A 12,150-nucleotide genomic window follows, 5' to 3' on the forward strand; every position below is an offset into this window, starting at 1 on the left:
CAACAGGACATTGAGTGGGCATTGGGCATTGGCTGAGCATTGGCTGAGCATTGACTGGACATTGAATGGGCATTGACTGGGCATTGATTGGACATTGGATATTGGCCGGACATTGACTGGACATTGGCGGGGCATTGACTGGATATTGACTGGGCATTGACTGGACATTGACTGGACATTGACTGGATATTGACTGGATGTTGACTGGACATTGGCTGGACATTAGCTGGATATTGACTGAGCATTGGCTGGGCATTGATTGGACATTGACTCAGCATTGGCTGGACATTGGCTGGATGTTGACTGGACGTTGACTGGACATTGACTGGACAGTGGCTGGGCATTGGTTGGACACTGCCTGGGCATTGGCTGGATGTTGACTGGACATTGGCGGGGCATTGACTCAGCATTGGCTGGACATTGGCTGGACATTGACTGGACAGTGGCTGGACATTGACTCAGCATTGGCTGGACATTGGCTAAACGTTGACTGGACATTGACTGGACAGTGGCTGGGCATTGGCTGGATATTGGCTGGACGTTGACGGGACAATGACTGGACATTGGCTGGGCATTGACTGGACATTGACTGGACACTGGCTGGGCATTGGCTGGACAGTGGCTGGACATTGGCTGGGCATTGGCTGGACATTGACTGGACACTGGCTGGGCATTGGCTGGATGTTGAATGGACATTGGCGGGGCATTGACTCAGCATTGGCTGGACATTGGCTGAACGTTGAGTGGACGTTGACTGGACATTGACTGGACAGTGGCTGGGCATTGACTGGACAGTGGCTGGGCATTGACTGGGCATTGGCTGGACAGTGTCTGGCATTGCTGGCCCTCCCCTGGGCAGAGCTCACCTGGCAGCAGTGCTGCTGTTGCTCCTTTAAGGCAGCACAGGTGGAATGTGGGGCTGGAGGTGCAGCAGTATTTAAACCAGGCTGACACTGCCACACGGGACACTCACCTGAGAGCAAAAACAAGAAGTGCCAGGAGGAGGCTGAGTGTGAGTAAAGCTGCTTTGGCACCTTGGGGAATGCACGAGCTTTTTGTAGGGCTGTGGTGGGATGGGGAAGGAGAAGAACACGAGTCCTGAGCCACTTTTGAGGACCCTTCCTCACACAGGAGAGTTTTGGAGCCGTTTCATGTCAGGGCTCACTGGTGGGAGGCTGATTTCTTCTGAAAGAACCATAGGAACAGGCTTATGGCATTCATGGTTTCTTCTCTGCAGCAGTTTTTTAATATTTAATTTCTGGGGGAAAAAAAAACCAGATTAATTATCATTGCAATGTTTGCATTATGTTTTAATGTAAGGAATAAAAGTTAATTAATGTTACCGTAGTAATCTAAATTTCACGACTTGGGTTGAGGTCGTTACTGGTTTTTGAACCCCAACAGGCAGATTTTGAAATTTTAGAAGAGAATTTCTGCAGTTGTGTCCTAAAGGAGCTGCTTTAGAAGCTCCCTGAGAAGTTTGTACAGTTACAGGAAGAGAAATTGAACCTGAAGCTTAAATAAATGGGCTGGATGTGGTGTCCTACACATGAAATCACTGAAATCAGAGCAGAGCCCTGTCCCAGTGAGGGGGTGGGTCCTACACACCTGAATTCCTCCTCTGCAAAGGGAGCATTCCTATAGATTTAATACATTTCTGAAGCACAAATAAACATTATTAATGAATCCACACTGGCACCATCCATCCCTCCAGACTCAGGTGAACAAATGCCCTTGGGCCATGGGATGTTCCTGCTCCTTGCAGGCAGAGGAGAATTAAATTAAAATAATTTCATAGTGCTGGTTTCACTTTCCAGCCCAAGAAACAAATGAACCATGAAGGTCTGATTTGAAAAGCAACGAGTGGGTACAGGGAGGGTCTGAAAGGAACATAAAATTAGGTCTCAGTTAGTGCAGAGTGGATCCAGCAGCTGAAAGGAGCATTAGATTGGGCCAGCAGCACAATCTCAGCTGGGATTTCAGTCACTGCCATGACAGTTTATTTTATTTATTTCTTTTCTCAGATATATTGCTCATATGTTTAACTGACCCAAACATTCTTAGTTCAGGGGGTCCCAAGCACTGCAGGCTGGAGGCAGCTCAGAGCTGCAGGTTGGTGGTGCAGAGCTCAGGCACTCCTGGTTTGGGTAGGCAGAGATCTTGGTAACACTTCCACACCTGTACCCCAAAAATAGCCTAACCTTTGAAGAAATCAGAATAACAAATTATTATTTCAACTTTGTCAAAATGGGCAAGGCTGATGTGGGTCCTGCTGGCAGCACAGGCTGGAGGGCAGTGAGGTGACATCAGGGCACAGCTGTCAGGGGCAAACATCAAGGCCCTCTTTGTGCCACGTTGTTTGCTTTCTGCAGAATTTGTCATGTTTGCCTTGCTGGTTAATTCAGGGATGTGTTTGAAAGAGAATTTTTCATGCTCACTGAGTTAATTATTAGCCAAGGACAAGTGGCCATTGAGCAAGGAGAAATCACAATACAAGGAAGAGGCACAACAGAACACCTTTCATCTAAACAGGGAAATAAGTTTTTTTCTTCTGCCAGGAATTACCCTCAATAAAATTGTGTCACTTGATGCCCTGAAATCAAATCTCTCTGATTGTTCATAAGGATTTTCCTTGGCACCTCTCATCAGCTCCTGTGGGTGCCTTGGAACAGGCAGGTGGACCAAGGGGTGTGCTCAGGAAATTCACATCAAATCTGATTTTTGGAGGAAGAGAACTGAGGTAAATCCCTACAGCTCACTCAGTTCCACAGCAGCTGAGGAAAGAATGAAAAAGTAAAGGTGAAAATATCACCCTTTTCCTGTTTTGTGTGTCCTTGGAGAGAGGAGGGGAAAAGAGAGGGTCACTAAATCCAGGCTCCAGTCAGGAATTCTGTGACTGAGGGAATATTGGGATGAGATCCTGTTTCTGTGCAGCAACCCAGGCAAGAACAGAGATATCAGATCCCTTTTTCCCATCCAGTTCTTCAACAGGAGCAATTAAAAACCATTTTTCTCTATTTCCACAACCCTCATATCCTCCAAGCACGAAGCTTATTAGATGATGAACATTTTGCAAATGTGATTATTCAAGACCTTCCACGTCTTTTCATTTTCCAGGGAATGCAAGAAAAATGACTTTACTGGCGTTCCTCTTCCTGCTCATCTGGCTCCCAGCTGCAAGACCCAGACACCTCCCCAAGGCAGCCAGTGAGTGTCACCAGCCTGGGGCACAGCTTTTGGGGTGGCCAAGGATCAGGGGTGACACTGGGAGCGGAGGAGGAGGGTCTGGGTGATGCCTGGAACAGGCTGACCTAGAAACACAGGCCAAAGTCAAAAAGATAAAAGTGGATGTATTTAATGAAGAGCCTTCAGGTAGATTGAGGGCAGATGGAGCCTCCCAAGAGGCTGCACCCAAAATGGACACGAGTTCCTCAGATATGAGTTTGGTCTGTTTGTATATCAGGGGTTCATTCTCCAATTCCAGCTTCAGGTAATGAAGTCACATTCCCCCATAATTCACTTTTGTTTATACTTTTCGGGCCCTGAGGCTGTGGGGTGTCTTTGAGCTCCAGGCCCAGAGGGATTGTTTTGTGCCAAATGTGACCAAAATGTGAATTAACATTTAATCTGGGGTTAGGCACGAATGCAGTGCAGGATCTGAAAAATACACAAACTAAAATATTACAGCATCATGGGGAGCATCATTGCCACGGGGGCACAGAGCCCTGGGGCCACCTGGCACCCATGGCACTCACCTTATGGTGGGACCACAGCTGGTCTGTGGGCCAGAGAGGGTTAATGAATAGGGGTTATTTCTGAAAAGTATTCAAAAAAGGCTGTTGGCCTGGAGACCAAGAAGAGAAGAAGGAGATAAATGGGAAAGAAAACCTGCAGCTGGGAAAAGTATCTTTAGAAAAGTCTTGGGAAAAACAGAGGCGTAGATAGTTTTACACCAATGAACATTCTGTTGATCTATTGTTGTTGCATTTTGGTGGAAAGGATAATACAACATTGCTCTTTGTATAATGGAGGAGCAAAAGAGAGAGATTTTATTTTAAAAAAACACCACAGTTATATAGGGTAGTTCGTGCAAAATGGAATAGAAAAGGTTCATTGGTCCAAGAAGGCAACACCTCTTTGAAAACATGCTTTGTGCAAAACATCACGTCTCCAGCAGGTGTTTAATCATTGTTACAATTTCTTGTCCTTGAGCAGCCTGAGAAACCCAAGGCTTCAAAGTTGTGTTTTCCCTGGTTCCAGCAGCATCCAAAAATATTGTAACCAATAAACACAGCATAAACTTTGTAGAGAGTACAAAAGAACAGAGTGCTGTTGTGTTATTTGGGACAACTTTGAAGACAGTACAAAAGACAGGGTGCTGTTGTGTTATTGGGGACAACTTTATGGAGAATTTAAAAGACAGGGTGCTGTTGGGTTATTGGGGATAACTTTGTGGAGAGTTTAAAAAACAGGGTGCTGTTGGGTTATTGGGGACAACTTTGTGGAGAGTACAAAAGACAGGTTGCTGTTGAGTTATTGGGGACAATTTTGTGGAGAGTACAAGACAGGGTGCTGTTGTGTTATTGGGGACAACTTTATGGAGAATTTAAAAGACAGGGTGCTGTTGGGTTATTGGGGATAACTTTGTGGAGAGTTTAAAAAACAGGGTGCTGTTGGGTTATTGGGGACAACTTTGTGGAGAGTACAAAAGACAGGTTGCTGTTGAGTTATTGGGGACAATTTTGTGGAGAGTACAAGACAGGGTGCTGTTGAGTTATTGGGGACAATTTTGTGGAGCATACAAAAGACAGGGTGCTGTTGGGTTATTGGGAACAACTTTATGGAGAATTTAAAAGACAGGGTGCTGTTGGGTTATTGGGGATAACTTTGTGGGGAGTACAAAAGACAGGGTGCTGTTGGGTTATTGGGGACAACTTTGTGGAGAGTACAAAAGGCAGGGTGCTGTTGGGTTATTGGGGATAACTTTGTGGAGAGTACAAAAGGCAGGGTGCTGTTGTGTTATTGGGGCATTGCCTGTGAAATGCAGTGTGAGTTTGTGTGCTGGCCTCACACCTGCCCGTTCTCCCCGCAGTCTCCAGCCCCGTGTTCGGCCCCCGGCAGGTGCACGGCGTGCTGGGTGGCTCTGTCACCGTGACATGCTTCTACCCGCCCACGCCGGTGAACAGGCACGACAGGAAGTACTGGTGCAGGCAGGTGGGCTCCAGGTGCAACACCGTGGTGAGCTCAGACTACGTCAGTCCCTCCTACCAGGGCAGAGTGTCCCTGAGCGACCACCCCGAGGCAGAGAACTTCCAGATCAACATCTCCGCGCTGGAGCTGGGGGATGCCGGCACCTTCCAGTGTGGCGTGGGGGTCAACGGCAGAGGGCTGTCCCACAGAGTCACCCTCAGTGTTGCTGAAGGTAATCACAACCTTGGCACTCCCTAAAAAACTGTTTTCTATGAGTTTTTCCCCCTCTCCCTTTCAACCGCTGGCGCGTGCGGTGCCTGGGAGCCGCGGGGGCTTTCAGGGAATTTCATTTCTGTCTCTCTGCACAGCCCCACCCGTTCCTGAGGCAGCTGAGCTCTTCTACGTGAAGCTCCGCAGCACCTGGACCGTGTCCTGCAGCTTTGGGGCAGACACAGCCGACCAGAGGAGGTACCTGTGCAAGAAGGAGGAGGAAAACTGCAGGAACATCGTCGACAGCTACCAGCAGATTGATCCAGATTTCCAAGGCAGAGTTCTGCTGACTTTTGAGGAGCCTGCAGGCTCCTTCAGTGTCACCATGACCCAGATGGACTGGGAAGACACAGGCCTGTACTACTGTGGGGCTGGTGAATATGGGAAGGAAGGAAAATCAAAGGAACTGGACGTGTTTGTCTATGAGGGTGAGCTGTTCCCACTTCTTCTACTTCTTCCCTGAGAAGCATCACAAGCAGTCTCACTTTATTTAGCAAGAACTTGAATTTCTCTTTGTTGTTATCTTACTCTCTCATCTACATCTTTCTATTCATTTAACCACCTGTAAGGTACTAAATCATCTCTAAATACAGCTTGTATCCAAACTTCACCTTCCCAGAACTGGATAGCTCTGCTCCAAGCCCAAAACTCCAGGAGACAAATTCCACCCCCTCCCAGTCTGAGGCAAACAAGCTGTCTCTTCAAGTTCCTTAAATCTCAAACTGACAGATGCAGATGGTCCCTCTAGCAAGGGGAACAAAGCTTCGGAATATCTGTCCACAAAGCCAACAATGCTCAGTGAATTTGGGAAAAAGGAAGGCCTGACTGACCCTTTAGGATCAATTCTTGATGTTTGTACCCCTGAGTTTTGCCTGGCCATCCTTCAACCATAGCAGCTTTGCTTGATCTGATAATGTTGATTTTCTTGGGAAGGTGCCCCATGGACATTCTTACAACCTCTCATTTCATTCTTACCAACAGACAAGAATTTCCCTCAGTTAAAGACCACAGTAACTGGAAAAACTGGAAGTTCAGCAACCTTTGAGTGCCTCTATGATCCTCTAAAGAAATCCTCCACGAGGATCTGGTGCAAGTGGAGACTCCAGGGATGTGACAAGATCATAGACAACTCTGGGTTCGTGAAGTATGGCTATGAAGGAAGAGTGGCCATGTTTGAGAACCCTGAAAACCAAACTGTCACCATCATCCTGAACCAGCTGCAGGCCAAGGATGAAGGCTTTTACTGGTGCATGTCAAACGAGCTGAAGGAGCAGCAGTCATCCACAGAACTGAAGGTTGTGAAAGGTAAGAGTCGTGCACTGGCAGTTCTCTGCCTGCTCAGGAGTGCAGAGCCACCCCAAATGAGCCAGCTGGCTTTTTTGGGAAGAGCTCCAAGCCTGGACTCACCCCAGCAGCTTTAAAACTGAGACAGAAAGTTCCTGTTTGGTGAGAATGCGCTCACATAAAATTCCCTTGAAGTATTTCTTGAGCCTTGCAAGGAAAGAGCCACAAGCAGCATCTTTAGTGTTAATTCAGGAACACAAGGAGCTCTTTCCCTCCAAGCAGTCTGTCCTGTTTGCCCTCCCAGGAGAACCTGCACTGAATGGAACCAAGAAAGTGGTGGCACAAGTGGGCTCCAGGGTGGATTTGAGCTGCTCCTACCCCTGCAAGTACTACTCCTACGAGAAGTACTGGTGCAGGTGGAACGAGACTGGCTGCACCATGCTGCCAGCACAGCAGCAGGGGCTGCCAGGGCCAGCTGCCAGCTGTGACACGGCCAACAGGACAGCTGTGCTGAGCTTTGACCCGCTGCAGGAGGATGATGCAGGCTGGTACTGGTGTGGGGTGAAGCACAACGGGGTCCTTGGTGAAACCATGGCTGTGGAGCTGCAGGTCAGCACAGGTGAGCTCTCCCTGCTGGTTAGATTTTGGCCTTTTCTGAGCCAGAGGTGGGGAAATTGGGAGGTGTTTTAAAAGATTTGTATTGCATTTTTTATCTCATGTGATGGGTGAGACAGTACAGATGTTATAATTCACCTGTCACAATCAGAGGCAATTTCCTAATTGCAAATTCAGCTTCAGGTGGTGATTTAGGAGGAATGGTTTGATGCCAGAGGGGGCTGGAAGTGCAGGTCAGAGTGGGGAACAGGAGGAGCTCAAGTGGCTCATTCCACCAGCAGCCTCAGCTCCTACACTGGGCTCTCACAGGCCAGAAGGAGCATTGTGGAAAAAAAAATCCTAATTACAATACACTATAAGCATTTCTTGGCCTATCAGCTTTTGTCACATCATGCTGTTAAAAAAGCCTTAAAGCCAATCATCTAAATTGCATCTTTCATAGTTCTATTTCTCCAAAATAACAAGTCTTATTTGCAAGGCCACCCTATGAAACTTTTTTCCTAGCTCCACTTTTCTCTCAACAATATCTCTCCTATTCCATGGCATTTCCAAGTGAAGTTTGCAAACAGATGCACATGGGAACTCTCTGCAAACCCATTTCCCACACCTGGTGCCCAGGGAGTCTCTCCATCACCACTAGGCTGCAGCAGCTCAAAACAGAAGCTCTGTCACCCCGGAGCACTTTGCCTTCTGTGTTTTTATTCACTCAAGTTTTGACTCCCCAGTCGTGAAAACCCAGCCTAAAACTCACCTCTCTCCACACCAGTTTTGCTTTTAACCCCGTGCTGATTAATTGTTCCTGTTACAATGTGTAGCATCATTTAGTTTAGGCAGGTGAAGAATCGATCAAATTCAGAGATTTTGCTCCAGGGAATTTCTTACCTTAATAAACTGGAAATCAGTAAGGAGCAGGAGAGGCTGACACCAACAGCAAGGGGATTAATCTCAGCTTTGGTGACTTTTTTTGGAATTGAAATGGTTTTGGGGGGAGGAATGTTGTTAGAAGCAGAGAAAGAGCCGAGCCCTGGGTATTTGATATTTACCCATCCTAAGTGGGTGATGGCCAGAGTGAAAACAGTGAAACAGCCTCATTTCATTGCTTTTGATGAGCAAGGACCCAGCAATAAAAGCAAAGCAAGGATGCAAAAATTAGAGGCAGTAAATTATTGGGTGTGAGAGCATTTCAGGTCTGGAGCCCCTATTCTGAGGAGCCAAAACCCACAAAGCTCCACGTCCACCAAACACACCCCAGCAGTTTTTGTGTCCAGTTCTCATGGTGCTGCTCTCTAACCTCACACAGGGAGCAATGCCAAGCACAGCCCAGAGCTGCTGGATGTGGGTTCCAACCCTGATTCTGGAGCTGTTCCCCCAGGAGGAGCTCACAGCAATGCTGGGGTGAGGAAAGGAGCTGTCCCAGAAAGGTTGGTTCTCTCCCTCCCCTGCCATTTATCTTTTCTCTGGGGTTTAGATGAGTCCACTGTGTTTGAATACCCTGTGTGTGTTGTTTAGCAACACACAAAAAAAAAACCTTTGTCCCCAAAGAACTTCGGTCTAAATGTCAGAGAAGATAAAAAGTGACAGCAAAGGGCAAGATGACTCACAATTAATCTTCAATTCAAGAAGGAAATTGTTAGACATTCCATGTACAAAGCAACTATTTGAAAGCACTTCTGTTAATATTAGAGAATTTTCCTTCACGTATTTATAACCAAGCTGCTGATGTGGCTGTTTCAGCCTGACCTCAAGCCTATATTTTAATTTGGGTTTAATTTTATTCCATGTGCTAGAATCTAGTTAATTGATTGAATTGCTTCGTGCAATTCTGAGGGATCAGAATTACCATCTTACCCAAATTTAGCCTGCTGGATTTTCACATCTGTCATTCTCAGTGAGCTGTGTCTCCCTCAGTTCCAGCTCTGATGAAAGCCATGGATCCAACACTCTGGCCTTGGTGCTGGGCCCTCTTGCTGGCCTGATCCTGATTGCTGTGACAGCTTTTGCCATTGTCAAATACAGGCAGCTGAAGAGATCTGGTGAGTCCCTGCCTCTCTGGGCTCAGGAAAAGCAGCAGCACTGGGTCATGGCAACACCCAAGTGCTGGGCTGAGCTCCTGGGCACCAGGATGGGCAGGAAGGTCCCAGTTCCTGTCACTGACCCACCCAGAGGATTCCAGTCCCAGTGTCCAGGCTGAGACTGAGCCCAGCTCTGCCCACAGCATCACCTGGCACAGAGGGTTGGGGTCTCGCCGTGTTCCCACCCACCCTGAGCGAGAGCTGAGGGATTTTCCTCCTCCTCCCGCAGATCTGGTGTCCGTGGGGAGCTACAGGACGGACATCAGCATGTCAGACTTTGAGAACGCGAGGGACCTGAGCGGCTGCAGCAGCGGGAAGGAGCGGCAGGAGCCCCCCGGGGGAGGGGACGGTGAGTGCTGAGCCAGCCCAGCCCAGCCCATTATCCCATCCCTGTATCCCAGCCCATCCCATCCCATCCCATCCCATCCCTGTATCCCATCCCATTATCCCATCCCATCCCATCCCATCCCATCCCTATATCCCTGTATCCCATCCCATCCCTATATCCCATCCCATCCCATCCCTATATCCCATCCCATCCCATCCCATCCCTATATCCCATCCCATCCCATCCCATCCCTATATCCCATCCCTATATCCCATCCCATCCCATCCCATCCCATCCCTATATCCCATCCCATCCCTGTATCCCATCCCTGTATCCCATCCCTGTATCCCATCCCTGTATCCCATCCCTGTATCCCATCCCTGTATCCCATCCCTGTATCCCATCCCTGTATCCCATCCCATCCCTGTATCCCATCCCTCTCTCTGCTCAGAGCTCTCCAGCCCCACGGACCCTCAGGAAAGCGCAGCCGACCCAGCCCGGGCAGAAAGGGTGAGAGGAGGGAGGGAGGCTCTGACTGGGGGAGGTGCCAGGGCCCTGCAGGGTCCAGAGAGGGTCTCTCCTCCCAGGGGTTTCATTTATACCCTCTATATATATTTTTTATTTATTTATACCCTCTCTATATATATTTATATTTATTTATACCCTCTATATATATATTTATATTTATTTATACCCTCTCTCTATATATATTTATATTTATTTATACCCTTTATATATATTTATATTTATTTATCTTTATTTATGCCCTTTTTATATTCTTATATTTATTTATATCCCTTATATATATATTTATATTTATTTATGCCCCTTATATATATTGATATTTATTTATACCCTTTCTATATATGTATACTTATTTTTACCCATTATATATATTTATATTTATATTTTTTTATCCCTTATATATATTTATATTTATTTATACCCCTTATACATATATTTATATTTATTTATACCCTTCAATATATTTATATTGCTCTGCATTTTATCCAGGGTGGATCTCAGCCCTGTCCCGACTCCCTGATCGAGCAGAGACTTTAATCAAAAAATGACCAATCAAAAAAATGTGTGAGTAATAATCGTAAAATATATAATTAAAACTAAACTGTAAGCAACAAATTTTCTACATAATCATATTAATTTATTACCCAAATCATTTATTTATTATTTATTACCCAAAAGCCCTGTTTTTGCACATTGTTCCGAGCTGTCCAGTGCTACTCTGGGATGTCAGAGATGTGCTGGGCTGTGCCTGAGTGTTCCTGCTGTCCCTGCAGAGCTCCCGGCAGGACGCTGAGCTCTCCTGCTCCTCCTTCCTGGCCACGCGTGACCGGATCACGGGGGGCAGCCCGGGGGGGGACAGCGCTGGGTCCCCTCCCCAGGGCACCCCTGAGCATCGTGTCCCCTCCCCAGGGCACCAGCCACCAGCGTGTCCCCTCCCCAGTGCCACCCCTGAGCAGCGTGTCCCCTCCCCAGGGCACCAGCCACCAGCGTGTCCCCTCCCCAGTGCCACCCCTGAGCAGCGTGTCCCCTCCCCAGGGCACCAGCCACCAGCGTGTCCCCTCCCCAGTGCCACCCCTGAGCAGCGTGTCCCCTCCCCAGGGCACCCCTGAGCAGAGTGTCCCTCCCCAGGGCACCAGCCACCAGCGTGTCCCCTCCCCAGGGCACCCCTGAGCAGCGTGTCCCTCCCCAGTGCCACCCCTGAGCCCCAGCCACCAGCGTGTCCCTCCCCAGGGTCACCCCTGAGCAGCGTGTCCCCTCCCCAGTGCCACCCCTGAGCCCCAGCCACCAGCGTGTCCCCTCCCCTGAGCCCCAGCCACCAGCGTGTCCCCTCCCCAGGGCCAGCCCTGAGCACCAGCAGCAGCTTCCTACACTCACAAGCCACAAGGAGCATTGTGGAAAAAAAAACCAAAAATAAATAAAAAAATTCTTATTTTCTTTTAAAGGCAGCTGGAAAACCCTTTAGGACAGCGGATGGTTTTGGTTCCTCAAAGCTTTTCTGATCTGAGGGCAGCACCTGCAGGTCAGACACGCCTGGGGTGTTTGTGTGCACAGGCAATTACAGTCCAGTGGCTTTCAGCAGATTGGGGAGCTCAGGGTCTGTGGGGAGTCACAGGAGAGCCCACCCAGAGAGGCACAAAAAGGGAAAAAGCTGAATATTCCACAGAAAAAGCAGTGTAGGAAGCTGCAATGACAAAGAGGTGACAGTGGCAGGCTGGGTCAGCTGGCAAACACTGAATTTCATTGAGGATAAATACAAATTATTCCTGAACTGTGGATTCCAAAATTTCACTGAGGATAAAACACAAATTATTCCTGAATTGTGGATTCCAAAATTTCACTGAGGATAAAACACAAATTATTCCTGAA

The 12,150-nt window shown here is 47.9% G+C and overlaps 1 protein-coding gene across 1 annotated transcript; it reads left to right on the forward strand.

Annotated features, from left to right (window-relative positions):
- The first annotated feature begins 904 nt into the window (after positions 1-904).
- PIGR (polymeric immunoglobulin receptor) lies at positions 905-11,085 on the forward strand. Its single transcript, XM_079327431.1, has 10 exons — positions 905-1,012; positions 3,118-3,207; positions 5,093-5,422; positions 5,559-5,888; positions 6,442-6,765; positions 7,049-7,363; positions 8,660-8,780; positions 9,268-9,392; positions 9,661-9,780; positions 11,058-11,085. Exons 2-10 carry the CDS (start codon positions 3,132-3,134, stop codon positions 11,075-11,077), a joined length of 1,761 nt encoding a protein of 586 aa, XP_079183557.1. The 5' UTR covers positions 905-1,012; positions 3,118-3,131; the 3' UTR covers positions 11,078-11,085.
- The last annotated feature ends 1,065 nt before the right edge of the window (positions 11,086-12,150 follow it).

The sequence above is a fragment of the Erithacus rubecula genome (genome assembly GCF_903797595.1).
Source record: "Erithacus rubecula genome assembly, chromosome: 26".
NCBI lineage: Eukaryota > Metazoa > Chordata > Aves > Passeriformes > Muscicapidae > Erithacus > Erithacus rubecula.